Below are 25,512 nucleotides of genomic sequence, written 5' to 3'. Positions count from 1 at the left end.
GATAGTTGGGTGCGTCCCCACCCCAGCAAATTCTTTGACTGTGCGCCTGCTGTTGGCACATAGCGCAGTTAAAGCGTCTTTGAAAAGTGCTAGGAGTAATTGAATTTCAAAGTTCGGCACAATTGCAAATCGTTTCGGTTTATTGAATTTGTATGTGACTTTGTATGCTCGATGAGCGAATGGTAGGCTTGACTTTAAATTTGGGTTATGGCTGAAGGCTTTTGCTGATTTCACTACAAATCGATTATTTATTTCAATGCTGTTTTTATGCTAAGCTATAAGCTTCAAATATTGCTCATGCAAATTGAATAAATCATACTTATATTGCTTTACCTTTTCGTTTCAGGTGAGTACTCAGTCGAAGTTGAGGTCAAGGTGATCGATTTTCAAAACTTTCAATCAAAGTTAAAGGAAGCCAAATTAGGTGTCTAAATGTGAGTAAATATGCATTGATTTAGTTAAGTATGGGAGAGTACACAAGATGAGTTCATGCAAAAATTTCAGTATTAGTGAGCCATAATTTTATTGATATATTGCCAAAACTTCATTTTCGAGAGCTTATGACGCAGTCTCACATATAATTTGCCTTAAATAGTGAGTGCCTCGTTCTTAAAGCTGCGGTTCTTACGACATCCAAGTTTTCACAACAACATAACTCAGTCAAATCTATAAATATTATGCACAATTATGCCCACTCTCCCTTTGACCACTTAACTAGTACTCATTTAACAAATGACCCACTCATTTGCCAACTGTGAAAAATCAAAGTGCTTCAAACAAAATCAGAACCAGTGCCACACATTTACAGACTTACCGCATTAAAAACTTTTAAATTAGTGAAGATTAATCGCTGCTCTTTAAGCTTTAGCACTCCGCCAAAGAACTTCTTCGCCGAGTCCCACTTGACTGCGGCAGACCGAAGAGTAAACACTTGCAAACTATGTAGTCGCAATAAGAATGGAGTACCAACAAAGATGTTAACACGACAGCCACCCAAATGAAGCCGCGCATGGGGGTGTTCTAGGTGGCCGATCAGCTGGTCGCAAATAGAGAGCCGGAAATAAGTTTCTTTCCAAAAAGTAAACTAAGGGAAATTGTTGTTGAAGAAGTGTGGTTGAGACACGAGGTGAACGGGTGTTCGATTGTATGTACGACTGTTAGGCGAGAAGTAACGATGTTGTATTCCGAAAAGCGAATAGCTCGATACTCGTGAAATGAAAACTCAACTGGGGAGTATCTTTGATTTATTGACTCGTTGCTGGGAAGCTGGCTGCACAAACAACTATTAACATTTAAATGAATATATATGTATATACGGACTAATGTGTTCAAGTACTATCAATGTATTTGTTGTTGTTTTTGTATATGTATTAAAATATATTGGCGCGCAACGCCCGCAGAACGCATTGCAGAATTGCCAATAAAAGTCATAGGAAGAAAGTGCTGCGGCGTCTGATGTACAAACTTTCGCTGTTGTTTTTAGTTTATGCCACTCTCATGGCATTCTGCTTAGGAGCTTCAAGGCTAGCTTCAAAGAAAGCAATTCTGTACGTGTGCATTGGTAACACCGACTTTCTTCACGCTGATGGGCGACTCAAAGCCGCGTAGGAATTACCGACGCACCAATGACCTCTCCAAATGCAAAAACAGCCAAACAGCAAAATAATCAGCTGCCCAATCGTTTCTTTTGCTGCTACTTTTCTATTCTACACACTTCTTTTATTTAATTCCCAAGCCGTGTGGTGCCTCTAACGCTTTGTGAGCGGTCTTTACCCATAAGTCGTGGAACGCAAGCAAGTCTCAACTATTTCTGCAGCTAAAGTGTTAAAAGTGGTATTTTCAATCGTTTCTTCTTTCATAAAAATATTCTACTATTACTGCCATATTCTCTCCAGAGAAAAAAAAAGTTTTTTTTCCATTGCTTCGTACACGATTCGCGCTTCATTTATCACGCTGAGCAATGTCGGTTGCGGTAAAAACTATGTCCAGCTCAAAAGATTGCTTCAACACACACACAATTTTATATATTTAATAGAGTTCATTTTCATACACACACACACACGCACGAACCGAGATGTCGTGCTGTGTGTGTAAGCGCTTGCCACCATGAATGATAGTCAAAAAAGAGAAGATTTGTAATGGTTTTAGAATGGAAAGAAAGCGGCGCATGGGAAAAAGTGCTTAAAGCTTTAATTGTTTTCAGCGAAGATTAATTAATCTTTTATTCCACAAACCGAAAAAGTCTACAAAGTTGAATTACGAGAAAATATAAAGCGTATAATTTTAATTTGAGCAACTAAACACCCAAAACGCAGACTGGAAATGCGAAGAAGGCATGAAAGTGGAAATAATGGAATTCTGTGTGACTATAACTTGAGATTTTAATTTGGATATTTCATTTTGTGAATCTTTGTGAAGCAATAAATGCAAATATTGCTACCGCATACTCATACGAAAAGGCTTTTTCGACTACCAAAAAAAAAAAAAAAATTCTGTGAATTGAATAGCTTTGGTAAATAAAATACAAACTTTTAGGCATTCTCTATAAATACCGAACAAATATTGAGCTTTGTGTGTGAAAGCTCGCCGATAAAGCTCAGTTTTCGGTTTCAGTTGTAATATATTAACACTCCGTGAATAATACTAAACATTTGTTTAATTTCTGTTGATTATAATATAGTCCCATTTTGAAAATTATAAGGTAATTCTTTAAATATTTCGATTGGTGTGCCATCTATTGGAGTTTTTGCACGCTTTTTATTTCTTTTAATGAAAGAAGACGGATGGGCATTATTAAAGATGACACATGCATAAAGTGGTGGGAAGTAGGCCGCTGGAACAGCTTCTATGTTCCTGTCTAATATTATCTAGAACTTGCTTTAAATATGTAGGAGCTTCAGAGTTCAAGAAACTAGATGAAATATCTAAATTAGAAAGCAAGTAGCTCTTAAAGTTCGCAAAAAGTGTTGACGTATGTATGACGAATAGTTAAGCTCAAATTAACCTCCATCTGGCATTACTAAAGATCAGTCGGTCAATGTATGGCGTGGCAGAGGCCCTAATATATATAATACTAGTGGATCCGGCCACGCGTTGGTATTCTATATATTTTATACTATTATTCACATAATAAACTATTCAATACAGTGAAAATTTTATTTACGAATAAAGGCGAAAACGTTTTTGTCGGTATAAGAATTCAAGGGATTGTACTTGAGGTTTGGTTTTATGTTTTATTATATGTTCATACAAATAAATTTCATTGGAAAAAATAACAAATTTAAGGCTGCTCTCTCAATGTCTGTTTACCAGCCTTTCTGTCCAGTTAATAGAGTTTTCCGCTTAATAGAGCGTCCATTTAATAGAGCTTTCACTTTATTTTTTTATTTATTAATTGTTTTTACTGCCCTATCTTTTATGTTGGTTTAAACTAAAGACAGTGTGCTAAATTTTGCTAAAATCGGTTCAGTAGTTTGGGAGTTAAACGCGGTCAAAGAACGTGAACGTAATTTTTATATATAAAGATATATAACCTAACTTAACCTATATTTTTTGTCGCCTGTCTTTGATAACATTGGAACTTTTGCTTTGGGGAAAGCACGATGATGTTTTAAGTCTATTCTAAACAGCCGATAGATTTTTATGAGATTACCATAAATTGGAGCGAGCATCGTACTGAATAATGCCCATTTAAGGTCACTGGCGATAGAAAAAATCATTTCAATTATTTTAGTGTCTTACTTCGACATTCTTCAAGTCATCAATATTTTGAGCTTCATATTTTCTCCTATGGTCAGGCTTCCAACAGTGGAGTTATGAACTTGTATAGGAATTTGTTTAAGATTTAAGTCAAAATGGTGTGTTTAATTCGAGAGCCAAGCTTAAGCACTGAGGAATTTTTGTGTGTATTATGAACTTTTCTACTTATTTTGTTTTTCATTTTGAAAACGTTTTTAACATTTAACAAAGTTTAGAGGCTAGTTTAAACGCTTTGAAATTTTTAACCTGATTATGTACTTTTTTTGAGCATTTTTTTTTTTTTTTTCTAAACAACTTTACGGGTTAACTTGAGAGCCTAGCTTGAACGCTTCGAAATTCTTTCATAACTTAAAATCTTTTCTTTTTTTACATTTTATATCACCATTTTCAACCTACGAGTTGGAATAACCCCACCCTGCATTAAATTGACACAATATTCAATGCTGACCTCTGTTTAAGTAGCGGACGTCTTTTCGTGTCACACGAAACTGCTTTGGTTAAACAATGCCTCATGTTATATTGTTATATAATATATATATATGTATGTATATAAGTACATGTTCCAAATGTGTGTAAGTAATGAATATTGAAACAATGTTTGCTACCACAAAACCTAAACATTTCATTAAATGCACAGAATATTTAATGAATTTTATTTGTATGAGGGGATGGCAACACATAACGGCACAACGCACAGCTGCAATTGTTGCATCAAAGCCAATTTGGCCAAAAACCAACTGTTGGCTTAATGACAAAAGGGTGGTGGGTTACAGGCTCCCAAAGCACATTTATCGTGTCACAGTGGCGCACAGGTACACACACGCTGACACATACATGCACATAAATATTTATGTGGTTAACATACAGTTGGAATGTGATATGTAAATATGTAAATTATTTAGATTAAAAAACGGAATTGCGAACACACATGTTTTCAAAATAACGGCAACAACAGCAACAAGAGGGATTTCAAGGCAAACGACATTGCATATTTCCCGAGTGGCCTGCGACAAGGCGCACCTCGACAACAATTTCCATTAACAAAAACAAAGCTATTAAAACAACACATGAGCGCTTGTACACACATATGTATGTACAAACATTTATAGCCATGTACATATGTATGTACTTGTGTTAGCATACTTAATAAAAAATGCGAGCACACTAAGCGCTTATGTCCGCCAACAAATGGCAAATAAGAGCGTTACAAAAACAATTAATTTTTTGTTTGTTGTGTTTATTGTTGTTGTGCTCATGTTACACGTACAAGTTATGCGAAGCATGCAGCATGTTCGGCGGAGTTCCCCACGGCGGCTACGCCCCACGAAATCGCTGTCGCCTCCCGCACCAGCCAAACGAAAAACAACAAAGTCGCGTAGAAAATTAAATTGAGAAACGTGGCAGCTTCCTAACCACAACAACTAACCGGGCGCAGAGTGATCGAATGGCGACAGAGCCAGCCAAAAAGCACACGGGACACAGCGGCAAAAAGGCTGCAGCCAGCGGCGCGAGTTGCTATCAAAACCGCGGCTTTGTTGGCAAATTTATTTAGCTGCCGCTTGTATTCCCACAACGTATGTTGCCGTCGCACCGCTAGCTGCATGGGAGCGAGTGTGCCTGTGGCGGTTGGTGGCAGCAACAAGAGTCGTACGCATTTGTTTTGTGCCGTGTTGCATGTGTGGCACTGCTTGTTGGCAACAAATATTGCCACACGCGCACGCACACACATTTCTTTCGACGTCCGCGCTGTCATTCATGGCGTTGGCGCACTAAGCGAATTTTCATGTTGTTGCAACAATGCGTAACATGAGCAACTTAGCGCCTTTGTACGTGCGCGCACACATGCATACACGCACTGACGCATGATGATTTCATCACTGGTCGGGCGCGTCTGTCACTTGCATGACCAAAATCAATGAGGCAGCATTTGTTGCTGCGCCTAAATGCCACAGCCGCAGCTTTGGACAATTCTGCAGCTACGCTACGTAACAGCATAGCAGCATGCTTGTGGCATGTGGCGTTTGATATGTGGCATGTAGCAGGCAACGCGGCATCGCATGTGACACTAGTGCCTATGTCTGTAGGTATGCGCGTGTGTTTGACATGCGTCAAAAGGGGTTTGCTAAGTAATCCAATGCGTTCGCCATGGCACGCAGGCGCAAATTGCTCGTTAGCCTACCCGTTGCGCCACTGCTGAAATGTGGCTCACATCTTCCACGCCATCAAAGTGGGATTTGTCAACATGCGGCTCATGATTCCTTTCATTTCTGCCATGTTGAATGTGCTTTTAATTGTCGAGGGGCGGCGCTCTTGGGCACTCAGGAGCACACGAGACGTGTCGAGAGGAGATGAAAGTGCAGAGGCGCACAACTTCTAATCATTTATTTCTGCTGATTGATATGTGTATGGCAGTACAGTGCTTGGTTGGTTGGTTAGTTGGTTGCGCGCTGGTTTTGTCCGTTATGGTTCGAAGGTGTGCAAATCCAAAATGAGGCGACTAATTTGAGTGATTTGTGAAAAGCAGCCAAACGCGTCTCCCCACTTTACAGCAGATTAATGGAGAGGGATTTTCTGAAAATCAATGCAACTGGTTAGATGAAGTGCTTGTTGTTTGTTTGGGTTTTCAGTCGTGAAACAGTTGAGGGGCAAGGCGAATAATTAAAGGCGGTACGAATGAGAAAGAATACATTTTTAATTTATTTAGTTTTATTTTCATTATCTTATCGAAATAATCATCAAAATGTTTGCGATCCCTGATTGAGCTTTCCCGATTTTTCTTTATCCTTTGAAATTAAAATTCAAGCTTTCTATTCAAACTCCAAATTCACAGACCGGAGATGAAAAAGAAAGCAACCTGTAAGCTTACTTAAGACACTAGGCTTGTATTTATCTGCATTTTGTTGCATTGCAGAGGTTTTTTCAGCCGCTGATGAGCGTTTTAAAAATTGATGAACTTCTTATTCTTTCTCGGGCGTTTTTTGTCTGCTTGAGAAGGAAACCAAATCTAATCTACATGTTGGTTGACATCTTTTCGCAAATCTTATAGTTTTTGAAGAACTCAATGGAAATATTGGTAGTCGATAAAGTCTTTTCGTATTTTTAATCAAATTTCAGCTTATGTTTTTTTATATGTACATATATTGATAAATACATAAACGAATATGTACCATTTTGGTCGGCGACTTTTTGCCATTTTTCCGCTGGAGACATCATTCCATCAATGTGAAACTTTCGTCAGTGCAAATCGAAACTTCGAAATTTCCAGAATGGAAGCGAGCGAACCACTGTTGTGCTACATGCACTGATATAGCATCGTCTCCGTAAACTTCACAAATTTCAATGGTGACTTGCGTGGCATTCTTCCCTTTTTATACAAAAATTTCAAAATATAACGAAATTCTTCGTTATTTTCACTCATTTTTGAACAGCTACAACTTTTTTCCAACTTCTCCGAATTTAATTCGGTTTTTCGTTGAATGAAGCTTAAAATCTCACATTTGCTACACTATTCCAACACAATGATGCACAGTTTTCACATTCTAAACAAGGTTTATTAAATTTGCCACAAAGTTTGTATCACCCAAAAGGAAATAATAGTGAGGCTAAAGTTCAAGTTTGAGATATCTACATTAAATACATGCACATGCCATTTTCTCTACAAGACGCTGCTCAGATTGTATTGCTGATCTTATATAAACTGATCGACCAAAATTAAGATAACGATTTTTTCAAACCCTATAGCAGTGTTTCCCAAAGTGGGCGATAACGCCCCGTTGTAGGCGCTGCTGGTGTCAAGGGGGGCGGTAAGAGATCCAGAAAGAAAATGGGGGCGTTGTGTAGAGGCCTGGGGGGTTATTTGTAATTTTATTTACCTAGGAGGCCTCTTAGACAACGACTTATTTAGGTTCGAGCTGATGTAGCGAATGCTTTGAGCTCTTGAATAATTTATTTTATCACTTGCGAAATGACGTTGGGTAGGTAGCTGATGTAGCGCACGTTTTGAACTTTTGAACTCCTTATATCTTTTATGTGGAAAATAAAAAAAGGTTATTTATCCTTTCTTACAAATGTATTTCTGGGAAAAATAAGATAATATGAAAAGGAGAAAGATCCTTTTTTACAAATGTATTTCTAGGAAAAATAAGATAATACGAAAAGGAGAAAGATCCTTTTTTACAAATGTATTTCTAGGAAAAATAAGAATTCATGTTTTTGGACTACTATATAATAATTGTGCTTAAGCATTCCTATATAAACAATGTAATATTTATTTTATATTCATTTGTGGTTTTGCGCGCAATAGATGAGCATTACTTACGCCTCCTTTACACTACTCGCGAAGTTAAACGTATTTCTCAAAGCAAAACAATGTCGGAAGTAAAAAAAAAGAGACGGCAATACTGTGCGGAATACATTAAATTCGGATTCATTGAAGATCCCACAAACCCATCCTCGCCTTTGTGTATTCTATGTCTAAAAACATTTTCGAATGAAGCAATGAACCTTTCAAGACTGCAAGATCATTTGAATAAAATGCATCCAGATAAGAGAGACAAGAATGTAGCATATTTTCAAGACCTAGAGAAGAAGCATAATATATGTACGTACTCAGCCAAGTGTAGCAAAACTATTTTCGGCGGCTGCTAAGCAAGATGACGACGGACTTCGAGCTTCGTACAATATTTCTTTGTTAATTGCTCGAAAAGGCAAACCACATAACATCGGAGAAGAGTTAATATTGCCAGCAATAAATGAAGTAATAACTACCGTGCTTCATAAACCGGCCGCAGATATTATCCGAAAAATTCCTTTGAGTAATAATTCTGTGCAAAGACGAATTGATGAAATGACTGAAAACATTGAAGAATCATTGTGCGATCACCTGAGGCCAAGTTAATTTTCAATTCAGCTGGATGAGTCCACTTTACCAACTAATGAAGCATTGTTGTTGGCTTACGTGATTTTTGTTAAAGATGAGAAAATAAGTGAAGAACTATTATTTGATAGAAATTTAGAGACCGATACAAAAGGCGAAACCATATTCAATATAATGGAAAAGTTTTGCGATGAGAAAGAAATTGCTTTGATTTAATATTATTTCAGTTGCTACGGATGGCGCTCCGGGTATGACAGGGTGCCATAAAGGCTTCATAGCGTACTTAAAAAATAAAGTTCCAGATGTCCTTGGTGTACATTGCGTTATTCATAGACAACATGTAATTGCTAGAAACTTAATTGAAAAACTATTTCAATCACTGCAATATGTCATCAAAACAGTCAATAAAATCCGCAACAGCTCTTTGAATGATAGATTATTTCATCAGCTTTGTGTTACTAATTACGAGGACTTCAATCGTTTGTTGTTTCATACTGAATTTCGTTGGCTTTCAAGAGGGAATTGTCTGACTCGATTCTACAACCTGTATAGAGTTCTTGGAAACTAAAGATACAGAATTTCAAGACGAGCTTATAACATCAAAGAATGATATAGCTTACATGACAGACCTGTATAAATTGTTCAACGACATGAATCTCCAACTGCAAGGCGATAAACTAAATTTAATTAAAACAAAAAACGTCGTTGCTGCTTTCGCAGCCAAACTGCTTCTACACAAAAAGAATCTGGGCAGACGTGAGTTTCACAATTTTCCGAATTTATCAGTATCATGCAGTAACGACGAATTGTTTGTCTACTGCCAACATTTGGAAAACCTCCACATTGACTTCACCGAACGATACCAAGACATTTTGAACTTGAAAATATCAGACTGGGTGTGGGATCCGTTTTCAAATGTCAACACAGCAATGTCACCTCAGCTGGAAGAAACTTATAGAATTGACAACAAACGAGTAAATAAAAATCAAGTTCAAAAATGGTTACCAAGAATTTTGGCTACAAACACCGATCTCGCAATTCTACCCTGCATTGTGGTCAATCGTTCAACGATTCTTGATAGCATTCCCATCGTTATACTTGTGTGAACGTGGATTTAGCGCTGTGACAACACTGCTTACTAAAAAAAAGAAATCGTTTGCTTGTTATCGAACGTGGCGACTTGCGACTGTTCTTGAGTAATTTGTAACCTGATATTAACAAACTTATTAAACAGCATCAGATTCATCCTTCACATTAGTTTTTATATATGGATCGATTATTTTAGTTTTATTTTTAATAAATTATTCTCTGTTTTAATACTATAAAGTTGTGTTTCAATAATCATTCTTATTGGCAGGTGGAGCCCGTAAGAGTTAACTTGAGACCTAAGCGCCGTTGTATGTTACCTACTGCGCTCAGGTTTTAAGTTGCTGGTTATAGTAAAAGTTTCGTTTAGAATTCTCCGTTAATATATGTACATATATGACAATAATTAATTTGAAGTTACAGTGGTTTTTAAGTAGGTGAAAAAATGGGGGCGCTAAAAAAATATTTATTCTCAAAGTGGGCGGTAGACAAAATAAGTTTGGGAACCACTGGTCTATAGTGCTTTAAGAAATGCGCTGAAGTAGGGTATTATAATTAGCTTTGGTGCAGCCGTTCCTGCTTTAATTTTACTTTCGCTCAATGAGTACTTTGACTCTCTTCGCTTTCTTAGTGTTTTGTGACTCTTTCAGAACTCGTTCACAATTTCATCAACGCATCCAAAAAAAAAAAGAAACTCGTTCATAATTTGATTAATGCATCCAAAAATTAGTCCGAAATTCTGATCCAGCTGTACTTACAGGTGTTCTCGAGCCAAATTTGTTTCATACAAAAAGTTTTACGGTGATATAAAGAAACGCGCAGCACCGCTTTTCATAGTTTTATATAAAATTGGGCATGCAAAGCTTTAACAAAAACAAGAAAAAACGTTAACTTCGGCTGCACCGAAGCTAATACACTCTTCACAGGTGCATTTCTTTAAGTAACTATGTGTTCAGTTTGTGTGTAAGCTATAGGCTATAGTAATCCGATCTGAACAATTTTTTTGGAGATTATATTATTATCTTAAGCATTAGTCCATGTCAAATTTCGTGAAGATACCACGTCAAATACAAAAGTTTTCCATACAAGCCCTTGATTCCGATCGTTCGGTTTGTATGGCAGCTATATGCTATAGTAAGCTGATCTGAATAATTTCTTCTGATTTTACATTACTTCTATAAACAATAACTCATACCAAATTTTGTGAAGATATATCGCCAAATGAGAAAGTTTCCCATGCAAGCATTTGATTCCGATCATTCAGTTTGTATGGCAGCTATATGCTATAGTTAACCGATCTGAACAATTTCTTCGGAGATTACACTGTTTTTTTTTTTTTTATTATCTATACCCAATTTCGTTAATATATGTTGTCAAATTTGAAAGTTTTCCATACAAGAACTTGATTCCGATCGTTCAGTTTGTATGGCAACTATATGTTATAGTGGCCCGATATCAGCAGTTCCGACAAATTAGCAGCTTCTTGAAGAGGAAATGACGTTTAAAAAATTTCAAAACGATATCTTAAAAACTGAGGGACTAGTTCGTATATATACAGACAGACAGACGGACATGGCTAAATCGACTCAGCTCGACTTACTGATCATTTATATATATACTTTATAGGATTTCCGACGCTTCCTTCTGGATGTTACAAACTTCGTGACAAACTTAATATACCCTGTTCAGGGTATAAATATTGAAGGTCATTGGTTTGATGTGTGACTTCTAAGTGACGCCTCTTTAAAATGTTCCTTATATCTCATTTGGATCTTATAGTTTCACTATTTCTTGTTTGCATCACAAAACCAAAATAATGACTTGCTCCATCCTCTAAAGCGTAAATATGAATTCCTAATCGTACACTATAGAGATCTACCCAATAATATAAAGCGTTTCCTATTTAATAGCACCAAACCTAAGTAAAGCAGAGTAGCAGCCACTGACTGCAGGAAGTCACAAATCTATACTCGTGGTTATAGTCATGGCAACAATCACGCGTCAGTTACTGATTCGACGATTTGCCAACAATTGAAGCAAACCGCATTATATTCGAGTGCCACATCAAGTACCGTTGTTCATACGGGTAACTTGGGTAGAACACATTTCCATACTGCGAATTGATAAACCGCAAATCCAAGGCTTCCGTAACCGCATTTACCTACATGCTGTGCACTGTGGTTGAGCTTCCTTCGCAATGGCAATAAACAGATACTTACTTTACAATAATACAGGGCAATTGCAACAACAGCGTTGCAAGCGCTTCAGGGCATAAGCTGCCGTGGCGGTATGTATGTATGTACATATAACAAAGCGCGTGTGTTTATGTGAGAATAGAGTCGAGCAAACTTGTACACACACACACACACACATACAGTTGCGGCAAGTGCTGTTTGTTTGGTTTTTGTTGTTTGTTTTTGATAAAAGTTTGCTGGGTTATGTGGGTAGCAGGTGTGGTGCGTGCGTCGCACCAGTCTTTCAGGCTAGTATGGCGACGCAAAATGGCATTCGGCTTCTAGATGGCAACATATGTTTGTATCTGTAAGTGTGTGTGTGAGTGTGCCGGAGTATTAGTATTGTTCTCCAATGCAGCTTGGCTGCTGTTAAAGTCAGCAATAGACAAATCTACGAACGTCGATCTCATGGCAACGTCGTACAATTGTTGTTGCAGGTAAACGCAATCAGTTATGACATTCTCCAATTTTTTTGCGGTTGCGTTTTTAGCTTTGTGCCACGTAATTTTTGCTTGAACAACAGATCGAATATTAGTTTGCGCTTTTATTGTTTGTGTAACTCTCTTCTTATCTAACTGAACTTGGAAATATATGCTTGTATGTACATATGTACGTGTAACTATATGAATATCTGAGGAAATGTGCACTTTCAATGCAAGCATACGCTATTTAATCTGCTGAAAGTTTGTCGTGCAAATTATTGTTTTCTGTTGTCATTGCGGTAGAAATTCGAGTAGACAATTACATGCCAATGTATCTGTTTATATGTGTGTATATGTGTGTAAATACGCATGTGTATGCGGTTAGTTAAATATACAAAAGTATATGCAACATTCGCAAATATTGTTTGCTCTAACTTTTGAGTCATATTTACATAACACTCCGGCAACAAATTCAATACGCAGCGGAAGTATGCTGCCAGCCAACAAGCTTACAGCCCTCGAAAGAGTGGATTTGAATTTAAAGCGAAGCGATTTGCGCTGTTGAATAAATGGTTGTCAACCACATATGTATGTATGTATGTATGTAATAGAGGAAGCAAAAGCGTTATAAATATGTACATGCTTATGGCACAGAGAGAGCTCAAAAATATGTGAAGTGAGTCGAATTTCGAACAAATTGTGTTTAAAAACGATTATTTTAGCTTTATGGTGTTAACAGAGGACCTTACCATTTCTTATTGGTTGATATTGTGGTTGATTATTTGAATATGATGCCCTTTTTGCGTCAGTCTTGAGTCAAAAGTGCTGATAATTTTGTAAAAAAAACTTTGAATAGAAGTCGGGAGCAGGATGTTTGTCAGGAAAACACATTGATATTCAATTTCTGGTACTTCATAAACTATATTTAGCTGCCTAAGTATGAGCTTTTCCCTCTCGGTAACCGCAAATGTATTGCAGCCGCATGCTTTATTACAAAACTTCCTTTTTATATACTGAACGAGTCCCACAGTTTTGAGATATCGGCTTGAAATTTTGCGCAGGTCCTTTTCTCGCCATGAAGCTGTTGATTTAATATTAATTAATTAACGTCGGCCCACTATTTCATTTAGTTGCCATGTAAACTGAGCAATCAAAAACAAGCATTTTTGTGGAAATATTTTTTATCTCCGAGATATCTTCACGAATTTTGGCATATATTAAACTCCATGTCGAAAATATAATCCGCGAAAAAATTGTTAAGATCGGATGACTATTGCTTAAAGCTGCCATGCAAACTGAACAATCAAAAACAAGCCCTTGTGTGGAAAACTTTTTTATTTGACAAGATTATTTTCACAAATTTTAACACATATTATACTTCATGCCAATCATATAATATACCAAGAAATTATTAAGATCGCACAACCATAGCATATAATTGACCAATCACCAATCAAGCTCAAGTCCTTCTCGAATATTATCGCTTCGCTGACACCGAAGTTTACTTTTTTGCTTGTTCCACTTCATTTTCAAAGCGTTTCGGCAGTCACTGACAGCTAAGCGAGTAACACTGCGCGCTTTTCAATCTCTAGAACACTCGCTCACTTATAATTTGTTGTATCCATTTTGATTTTCTGCTGATTTTTCAAAATGCCAACACTACTACGCATATCAAGCAACAACAACAATATTAATGGTGAAATTATGTACGCCCTTTTGATTTCTCAAAACTCCCAGCAGCTTTCCGTGAGTGATTTGCATTTCACTCGTACATACCGTACTTGCCGCATTCTTGCTTGCCACAACGTGCTGCAGCGATCACATTGCAGCTGAACTGCATGTCAGCACCGCAACAACAACAGCACCATCGACGTCAATGATCGTTAGCTCAGCTAGCTATGTATGTGGCAATTTCCTTTATATTTCTTATGCTTTATGCCAGTTCTTCTGCCGTTGTATTGTTGTTGTGTGGAAAATGCAAATTAAATAAAACTACTACAGAACTATACAAATATATTGTTCGGGATTGAAGGCGATACGGCAAATGGAAAACAGCTGAAACAAAGCGCACGAAGCGACAGCCACAGCTGCGCAGTTGAACCGCCGTGCGAACTCAGCGGCGGACAGTGGCGCGGCTTTGTTACATTGAACTTTTGAACTAGTTTCACTATGAAGGTTTTTTAGCAAGAGCAACACCGCCGAAAGACACGTCAGTCAGACGTTAGCCGGCTATGTATATAATTTTCGACACGCTCCCCCGCCTTTTCACAGTTTCACTGCAAGGCACTTAGTGAGGCGACTGAACGCTCGTATTGTCTCTAGCCGCTTCCCAACGTCAAACTCATTATGTGCTGCTGATATACATTGCAGTATGTACATATGTACATAGTTAGTTGTATACTTATTTACTACAGCAAATGGAGTAAATTGGACTTTTCCCGCACTCACAGCTTACTTTCCTTTTGTTGTTGCTTTCTTATTGCTGTTGTTGTATTTTGCATTTCTTGCTTTTTTCTTTTCGTATTTTGTAGAGTTCAGATCTTTGCTGTAGATCGGCGAGCACGCACAAATTGTCTGTAAGAAAGTCTGCAACGCCGCCTTAAATTACAATAATGAGAGATCTACTTACGCTTATTTGCTTATTTGCTTGTTTGCATTGGAATTGAAAGTTTAACTTCCAGATTCATGCTTTTCTAGCACTTTGCAAATAATTAGATAATCGCGTGTGTAGCGGCATTAGTCACTTGGCATTCCCAAATCTCGAAATAAGCGAAGAAGTGGCATTGCATATATGTTTGTGATATGTCTGTCTGTGAGTATCTGCAGTGGGAGCCAGTTCTCAAATTTCTTCAAAACTCGTTTTTAATGCAAATTACAGCTCTATTATGCTTGTAAGCACATAAGAGTCTGCCAATGTTTAGTTCACGAAAACGTAAACTCTTAAATCAGACTTGGAGGAAATGTCCAAAATCACTGAAAAGAACACACTGGTGAGAAGACCGAGTATGTTTTTTGAGTATAAAGTTGGCGTAAGTCTTCGATAACAACCAATGATAATGAATATATATTTTTTGAGTCTTCCTTTACTCGGTTGAGGCCATTTCCAGGCTGTGAAGCTAACCGTAAAAAATTTCGAAATTTTTAATAATTTTTTTTTACAAATAAATATATTATATAACAAGTTTTATCGCTTCGTCCTGGTGGTTAACTAGTAATTATGGTAATTAAACAAAAATAACTAAGCATATGCAGGCGCTGAAACATAAGTTTTCCTGAATTTTTAAAACCTTTTTGGATGGCGCAACTTCACGTTTCCGGTGCTTAAAGTTAATATTGTTGAAGAGTACAAGTTCCAGTTGATTACAAGGAGGAAGGGAGAAAATATTTTAATAAGATTTAACTAGCAAAATATTTTTGGTGCATTTCTGCTACTAATTACTTCCATAATACATATTCATATATATGTTCATATATAAAGATATCCAAATATAGACTGGTTTTTGATATACCATGATGGTGCTTCGAAATATTGTTGACTAATCATGATTTTCCAATCGACCACGTAGCAGATTAGGGTTTAATTAAATGCACGCGAGTTAGAAAATATGATACCAATAAAGAAAATATTCAAATAACGGTTTCATAGTCCATAACGATAGGTGCAAACTACCGCCGCTAATGGATTTATAGTTGCATACTGTGTGCCAGAAAGGCACCACATCAAGCTGCAAGCTGCTTTCTTAATATTCCAACTCAAATTCAACCCCCTCGATCCAGGTCGTTAATGGATTTTGTAATTTTATATCACTTTGAGCGGTTGCTAACCCATTTTAAATGCAGTTTGTGGCTACACGAAGGATGTGGTTATCATCCCCGATTGTTGAGATATGCTCGTATATACATATATTTACCATTTGTTCGACAGCATAGTTGCATATGTATGTGGGTAACAATCTGTGGGTGGTTGTTAAATTGTAAGTTGAAAGTAAGGAGGACAAGCCAAAATAAATCCAAAGTGAGTATTACCAATAAAGAAAATACATTCACTTGTGTGTGATTCTGAAAATTCGTTGTGTGGCGTTAATGGTAGCATTCTGATTTTGGAACCTTCATTGATGTGGGGTGGATAGGGAAATATTGATGCTTTTAACCTTAGAACTGAGCTATATTTAAATGCTGAAATGTTACCACAAAAGTAAAATAGTCGACTATTAGAGTGACCATATTAATATACGAAGTCTATATTGACACTGATTTTTTATTAGAATGAAAGTGTTTGTGCATTTTCCCATCTCTTTCTGTGACCTTTTTCAGTAGCCTTTTTTTGATAGATCACAAGTGTGTCGTGTCAAGCTGTCATGTCATTTTTGTATAGTTTTGGTTGGCATAAGACTTACGCCTGAACATCCGTTATAAATCGTTCAACTTTATTACAAAAATTCACGCTCTCTAAAGACGATTTTTCGCGCGCTAAGCTCAACTTATGGTAAACAAAATCGGTCTACTGAGCTTGCTGTTCGCAACACCATCATCCATCTTGAGACCCAGCATTCATTATTGGATAATATTCGACCGAATAGACCACGTCCAGCACGCAATGAAGAAAATGTAGCAACCGTAGCTGACAGTCTACACGAAGACCGTGGAGAGTCGATTCGGCGCCGTGCGCAGCAACTCGGATTTACGTATGGAACGAAACTTCGTATTTTACGTCGCTATCTTAAATTGAAAGTGTAAAAAATAACGTTCGACTTTCTCGAGCGACATTGAGCGTTCCAAGAAGATTCGACGTTTTTGAGCCAAATTTTTTTCAGCGCTGCGGCCCATTTCTGCCTCAATGGGTATGTAAATAAGCAAAACTGCCACCTGAAGAGATTCAAGGGCTGCCATTTCATCCAGAAAAAGCAACGGGTTGGTTCTTCAAAAATGATGCCAGTAAAATCGTATGCCTGAAATTGAAACTCATGATCTCGGTGACATATGGATTCAACAAGACGACTCCACTTCGCACACACCGCATCAATAATTGGATTTATTCCGCAAATTTCTCGTTTTGTGCCGATCGATTGGCCTTAATCGTGTGATATCACCCAGTTATACTTTTACCTGTGGGGATATGAAAAGTCGTAAGTATGTGCGAACAATCCCGCTTCTATTCTGGGTTTGAAGCAAAACATTACGCGTGTCAATCGGCAGTTACCAGCCGAAATGCTCGAACGAGTCAACGAAACTTGAACTTAATGGATGATCAGTCTGAGACGTAGCCGCGGCCAACATTGGAAAGAGATAATCTTCACAATATAAATGCCAAAGAATGTTTTTTCAAATTCCCCTTTACATTTGTAGTTTCTGTGTTTTTTCTTTAAAAGAGTAGGGAATTTCGAAATGGATCACCCTTTATAAAAGGCACTACTAATACATGCTCAGAATTATTTAATAACAAGCACAGTCTAAATGTTTTCTTAATTTAATGGTAAACGCTTCAATCTCCCATACCATCTTGATATATATGTATATCCGGCGCAAGTTCTTGCTTCCTGTTAGCCACCTACTTATTTTTCAATTAAACTCTCGATTTTGTTGCGTATTTTCTCTTATTTTTTCTTACTTTTTTTCTTTTGTTATTTATTGTGTTTTTAAGCGCGGCTTTATGGCTTTTGGTTTCCATAATTTGCGTGCTGCCACTTGTTGTCATCGTAATCAATGAGCACTTCAGCAGACACAGGCCAAGCGCAACACGCGTGCTTGCTGCCACAATCCGACTTGCTTAACGACTTATTTGTTATTTTTTTCGAGCGAAGAATTTCTCAAAAGCCGCCACATACTTGAAATGCTGCATTCATTCAGCGGCGCAGCAAGCAATGGCAGCTACCAGAGCCACGCGCGCAGCGCTTCCTTTTTGTTTTGCTTATTTGTGCTACACAAATATCTGTAGTCTCCACTTCTCAACCATATGTGTGTGTGTATTTGTGTTTGCTTGTATTTGATTTTTGCATTTTTCGCCAAGTGGTTTTATCCAAATTGGCTGAGATTTACTGCGACGTGCAGCATCACGCGAATCCGTGGGTGTTTGTTGTTGTCGCCTCATTGTTGTTTTTCACGTTGAAGTTGAATCTTTTGTGTAATGATATTTTGTAGCTTATTAAGTACGTTTAGAGACTTCCACATTGCTTGCTGATAAGCAAATTTAGCGATGAAGCGCTATACTTTAAGTTACTTTGCGTCAATTTAGAATTTTGTTGAGTATTTTCTCAACTTTTTCATGTCACTTAATGTGCGTAGTATGCTTTGTTTTGTTTTTCAGATATTTAGCGCTTCTCTTCTGCCGTTGACATTGGGCGTTGAGTTGACTTTCGCATTGACATTTCAACAAAAGGTTGTGTGGTTTGTTATTTAACAGCTAAAATCGAATTTCTTTTATTTCATTGTGTAACTACAAAACAATACAAGCATATTTGTGAATATTTGAAGAAAATAATACAATTGGATAATATTGGAAATTTTGAATTTGCTTATGACAAAACCAAAATGAAATAGTCAAATATTTATGAAAATGCTTTAATACATTTTTAAAGATGAGATTCTTAAGCTCAGCACGTCTATTTCTTCCCATATCTATGTATTTGTATGTACATATATATATGTATGTACCCAAAAAGCTTGCTGTAGCAACCCAAGTTCAATACAGCAGCACACCACAGGAAGTTGCTAAGAAGTCGTAAACAATTACTCAATATAGTCGTGAAAATTGCTAAGCATTATGTATTACCCGCTGCGACAAAATCTAACTGTGCGTATCTATGCATCTTTTAGTGATGCATATCTAAAAGTCATGTCAGAAAAGTGGGAGCAAGGCAAGAGCGGCATGAAGTGCAGAATGCTCACATGTGAATATATGTCTGTAGCGTTTAATAATGTGTACATATATGCATGTGAGAAAGATTTGTTGCCTTTGTCACCTCAACAACGCTTATAATGTAGGAGATACATATATGATTTGGTAAATAAAGAATTGGAAATGAAATTTTTTTCTAACCGTTATGTGTTTTGCTGTATGAGAATTATTTGTAATTTAATACAATACTAATAAATATTATGTACATATCACAATAAATTGAGATGCTCAAGAGTAAAGATGGGAACAAAATCGAGTCATATAGAAAGAGTAAGAAACATAGTTTCCTCAAAAGCATGTTTGGCATGAGCAGACAGACTTAAAACTTGTAAGACTCTTTATTTTTCGGAAAAAAATATAAACTCAAGTTATAAATTAGTACTTGAGAGCTGACAATAATCATCTAAATATGTGAAAAAACGGTATATCGCATGTCATATCCACAATACCTAACTATTATTCACCATATGACCCATAAACAATTTTGGGAATAACTCACTCTGAATCGTATATTCTACTCCATAAAGAAGTTGGGACTCAATTTATTCATAGATCAGCTTCAGCGTACTAAAAGCCCTAATATTATATTGTACAAGATAACACATGTCTTACTTATATTTAATTTTTACGATTTATTATAAAAAAAGGTAAAAGCTAAATAAAATTCGTATAGAAAACTCGTTCTTGTGCCATAAATAACATTATCCTTTCACAAAAAACTAAATTGCGCTCCTCTTGTTGCACAAAAACTCGAAGAAATCACTGAAAATTCTATAATATCATCAACTACCAAGAATACCGTAAACTATTTACTGCTTACTCCCTCTCAAAGTGTTTGCATACACGCACTCGAAAGCTTTTACAAAACACCACAAATTGTGAGTTCCAATGAAAAGACACTTTACCGGGATAAGCAGTTATTCCACTTATTCCGTTGCTCTCAGGGAGCCTGATTACTACTAAAATTTATATGAGGATCTAACCTTTAACCTTTCTTTGACCCAAGCTCAGGTAATTTTCTAGTGATATAAATTCTTCCTTCTTGTTGCATAATAATGCTAACACTGTAAGCAGAACTATCAATACCGCAAGTCAAGCAAATTCCGTTTGAAAAGCACTGAATCTTACATTGATTTCAAAGCATTGATATCAAAGAGAGATTGTCTAAAACATTGAGTTAGTGCAGAAAATCTTTTTTATCGCTTGACTAACTCTAATAATTATAATGTGTGGGCTGTTGTAAAGGTCGAAGAAAGGCGAAGACTACCTCAAATTGCATTCCGCGCTCTTTCAAATTCAATTTATCCGCTCCCAACGCGGCTTGAAAACTCTTTGCATATTTTACCTAAGAAAACAAAAAAATAAAACATTTTCGTGTAGAATATACAGATTTCATAAATATTTAATACTGTCGCATACAAATACGATATTAAACAATCGCGTTGATACAAAATATGCGCCAAGTAGAAAAAACATAAAAGAAATAATTACTGAAAACCAAAACCAATAAAAATGAAGAGCGAAACACTGCATAAATCATTAGTTCACCAACGATGGGGCGCTCAATACTGTTATTGTACTTTTTGCTTTTGTGTGGGTGGCCAACAAAAGTACACACACACACACATGCACATGCACACTTTCGTATTTATCGCCAATGTTGCCAGCTTCGTAATGCGTACAACGCGTTCATATGCAATAAGCGCATGACAATAAGTTCGAATATCATTAAAGCGAGGATAAACAAAATATATGCACATACTGAGCGACTGACTAGATAAATATATACCTACATACATATTTTACATATTCACATTAGAGAACGCGCTTGCGGATGAGTACTGGCGACACAGATATGACAGTCAGAGCGAGCGATTATAATGTCAGCAAACACACTCAGCGTTCGACTTATGAGTAGGTGGGTGATTGGGGAGGCAAAAACAAAAATCATGTAACAACAACAATAAATATTACAAACACAGCAGATCTTTGCATATGGAAATATGCAAAATCACGCTATTCATCAGAAGCGGCTGATCGTTCGGCTGATGTGTGTGCTGGCATTGACTGACAACAGAATCGGTTTTGTTGGAAAATTGTATGCCCGATATTATGTGTTATTATTTGTTTTAACATATAAACGTTTAATATAAATATATATACTTATATATATACATATATATACGTTTGTGTGTTTATGCCTAAAAGCACTTAAGTTGCACGACATTTTCGCTTTTAGTGCGGCCGTAATGCAGCTTTGCAAGGACGTCATTAATCGGTTTTATTAAATTAATTATTGTTGTTCGGGCTTTTCCAGGAAAATTGTATATCTCAGAGTTGGACTACAATATTGATGCGATGGACACATTTTTTGATTTACTTTTTATATTTAATAAAATGAATTTATATTCCGCGAAGCGGGAGCGTATTTTTCTGAATTCGGCCTTTATGTATGGTATTACAGCTGTATAAATGATCCTCATACATATTTTACCCAAACGCTTACTAGACTTGTATTATTAATGGAATCTCATGAAATAAATCGATAATGGATTTTTAACAGGAAAAAAAATCATAAAACATATCGAATTCGAGTTACTCTCATATTTTAACATCTCATGTTATAAAATTCTCAATAAGAAAGGGGTACTCAATTATGTACAACAAAACGGAACACAACAGAACAGAATTGCAAATATTATGTATTAGAAAATGTATTAAAAAAATGTAAGGTTAGGCTAGTCTGGTAGGCCAATAAGGCCCGCGTAGACCAGTTTGATCCTTTGCGATACCAGATGGACTTCAGTTGCTATGTCCAAGAAGAGTAGTCATCGTTTGGGATGCCTGCGCTTGACGCGAATTGTAAGACTCTGCGGCCTCACTATCGATGCTTCCTACAGTGTATCATACTGTGGATACCCCAGAAGCTTACAGCGTTGTATTCCAATGCGGGACAAGTGCTAAGAGATGCTGCATTGTTTTCCTTTTGCCCCGATTTGAGCAATAGAAAAAATGTTTTCACGTATCATCTAGAGAAATTGTGAAGATTGATTTTATTCGTGGGAGGGCGTGATTTAATTGTTGAGGCTTAGGAGCGGTTTATATAGATTATTATTTACTTTTTCACCTAATTCAGTTAGTGGGTTTTTTATTTTTATCTTGGAAATTTACCTTTCTATGCCCCAAAAATACTGAATTTTTTTAATTTGAAATATTTACTTTTTTTCCTATTTCCTAATATCGGAAAAACCCAATATTTTTAATAAAAAAATCTCAAGTTGAAATTTCAAATTAGTTTAATTGGAATAGGTCTTATGATTGCTGAAATCTCCTCTTTTGATGGCATTAACAATATACTATACACTGCTATGCCAAATTTGCTCAGAGAACGCAAAAGCACTCAACAACTGAAAACGATTTAAAACTGTTTATTTGCTGCTGCTACTATGCACGAACGAGCTTCTGGCACTCTCAAACCACAGTATAATAATATTTCAGTATAAATATATATCTACATACAGATATAAAGAGTAAATCGCAAGCTTAATCGCCACGGTAAATACTTTCGAACCGACAATGGGAAATTCATTGCATTGATAAATTGAACGCTGGCACGCAAAATGCTTTTCCATTGCGGTAAGGATAATAATCTGAGGCGATTAGTTCGGCAGAAGCAGGTATCCTTTCATACAATGGTGAATATGCATATACCGTTAGTTCGTAGCAACGACCACAAGCACTATAAGCGGAGCGATAGAGAATGGGAGTTGGTATTAATGTGCGGCGAGATGAGTTTTCAAGAAATTTATGGCGAAAATCTAAATTTGCTCGCACATTACGCGTACATTAGTTGGGGATAATGCATTTTTAAAAAGTTGCAAGTGACCTGAGAACGAGCGAGAGTGATATAAGTACTTAAAGTGATTTACTTACATAAACATTTATATATTAAGAACACAACTACAGTTTCTTTAATATGCAGTATATATGTTTTCTACTTACAGTTATGCTGAATTCCCCATGTACAAGTTGAAGGGTACAACTATACTTTTCCATCAAATCAATTCGTATATGATAAAGCGTAACGCTTGAGACTCGACACGTAAAAGCCAGCAAATTAAACGGAGTGAACGTGAGCGCGGTAAGTAGTACAAGTAGAGAAACAACACAAGATCACTACACCCCAGTCAAACGTTTCGAAAAAAGCCATCACCATTTCGTCGATTGCGATTAAACGCAGGCCAACGCTGCCGCAAACGCCAGCGAGTGCCCCACAGGTGTTATCGCCCAAGCGACAGTGCGCCACCGCCGTTTCGGTCATACCCGCCGTCGCCGCCGCCCAACTGACACCACAAGTCCAGTACGCCGCCACACCAGCCGCCGCAGTCGCCCTCAAGGCCGGCCATCAATTGACCTTTAATCCCGCCGCTGCCGCCGCTGCTGCCCAATACGCCGCCACTGCCGCCGTCAATACACATCAACACCACCAACACCACCACCACACACAGGTCGCTGCCGCAGCTGCAGCTGCCGCCGCCGCAGCACAGCAACAACGCATCGCTGTCGCCGCCCAACATTATAATTCCTCGGCTGCTGCATTGTTGAATCAGCACTTGCATTCGGTTGCAGCTGCATCGCATTCGTTGTCACCGGCCGCAGCGGCTGCCGTTGCTGCTGCCGCCGCACATCAGCAGCACGTTGTGTTACAACAACAGGCACAACAACAACAACAACAGCAGCATCATCATCATCACGCCCAGCATTCGCTGAGTCAGCAGCACGTTTATCAGCAGCAACAGCAACAACAACAACAGCAGTCATTGCGTCAGCAATTGCAGGCACAACAGCAACAGCAACAACAACATTTGATCATCAGTAGTGCCAGCACAGCCAGCAGCACACCAAACACCGGCACATCGCTGACCGCTACAGCGCCCACAGCAAATACAACAACTACAACAGCGACAGCGGTTTCAAACGCAAGTGTCGGCGCTCAAACAGCCACAGCTGTTGCTGCTTTAGCAGCCAATTCGGTCAACGAAACTTCGTCACATTCGAATACATCCTCTGCATCGACTACACCGTCACCGGCGGCAGCGACAGCAGCACTTAATACGCACGACAACAACAACAATACCAGTGTGTTGAGCAGCAGTCCAATCAGTAGTAGTAGCAACAGCAACAACAACAGCAACACAATCATTACCAGCAGCTCGACAATGGAAAATCAAATGGCTCTAGCTCCACTGGGATTATCGCAAAGCATGGACTCAGTGAATACGGCCAGCAATGAAGAAGAGGTAAGTGCGATATGTTTAGATATACTCGTATATGTACGCCTAACAATGGAGACATAGATAACAGCTGCAAAACAATTGCGCTTTATGGAATACCTATATGAAGTCCAATATACGGCCTAATGCGTTTTAAGCCCCCGAAGGCTTGGCATGATATTGATCTGTTAGTCCTCTTGCATTGTTTATGATAAGTCTTGTTTAAATTAAGGGTAAGGCGTATTGGTTTGGCAGCACAAGAGGCTTTTACTATTCTGCTGGGATGGACATTTCGGGTTTGAATATAAAACTGCATTTTCTATTTGGTTTTCAAAAGCTGAAAGAAATAACAGTTGTTTGTTCACAATTATGTTATCAGTCTTTTTTCATTTCTGATTTTTTTCTAGCTATATTGGAATAACGTTAGATGGCATCCTAAAGTGCTAGATCCGCACAAACTTTTTAATGTCCTTTCAAAGCAGTTGAACCAAATGCCTTTGCATTTTAGTCTTAGGGTCACATTGTCTCCAATCATTTTTTAAATGGAATTTTTTGCAGTAGCGTACCCGTATATCCTTGTTGTAGTCATTATTCCCGACGTATAGTGCAAGCACCGCAAACAACATAACTATATTGTTTCTTCTTATCGCGAATTGACGCCAATCGAGATACTAAATGCAGCCAAGTCCTTTTCCACTTGATCTCTCCAACGGAGTTGAGGTCTCCTCTGTTTCCCGCCGGGTACTGCGTCGAATACTTTCAGAGCTGGAGTGTTTTCATTCAATCGGACGACATGACCTACCTGATCTTAATTACCTGAACTATGTCAATTCGTAGTGTAACTCATGCAGCTCATCGTTCCATCGAATTCGCTTTTCGCCGTTGGTAATGCGCAAAGGACTATACATATATCTTCCGTAGAAACTTTCTCTCGAAAACTCGTAACATCGACTTAACAGATGTTGCG

General features: G+C 37.6%; 1 protein-coding gene across 1 annotated transcript in view; it reads left to right on the top strand.

Annotated features, from left to right (window-relative positions):
* Positions 1–23,292: 23,292 nt before the first annotated feature.
* LOC120782591 (probable serine/threonine-protein kinase DDB_G0267686) overlaps positions 23,293–25,512 on the top strand; it is a 144,841-nt gene continuing 142,621 nt past the window's right edge. The window contains 2 exon segments of the mRNA XM_040114942.1: positions 23,293–23,353; positions 23,422–24,572. Of these exon segments, the coding sequence (XP_039970876.1) occupies positions 23,293–23,353; positions 23,422–24,572 (1,212 nt within the window).

The sequence above is a fragment of the Bactrocera tryoni genome, chromosome 1 (assembly GCF_016617805.1).
Source record: "Bactrocera tryoni isolate S06 chromosome 1, CSIRO_BtryS06_freeze2, whole genome shotgun sequence".
In the NCBI taxonomy this organism is placed as follows: Eukaryota; Metazoa; Arthropoda; class Insecta; order Diptera; family Tephritidae; genus Bactrocera; species Bactrocera tryoni.
Note: the sequence above shows the minus strand (reverse complement) of the source record. Positions and strands in the feature narration are given on the sequence as shown.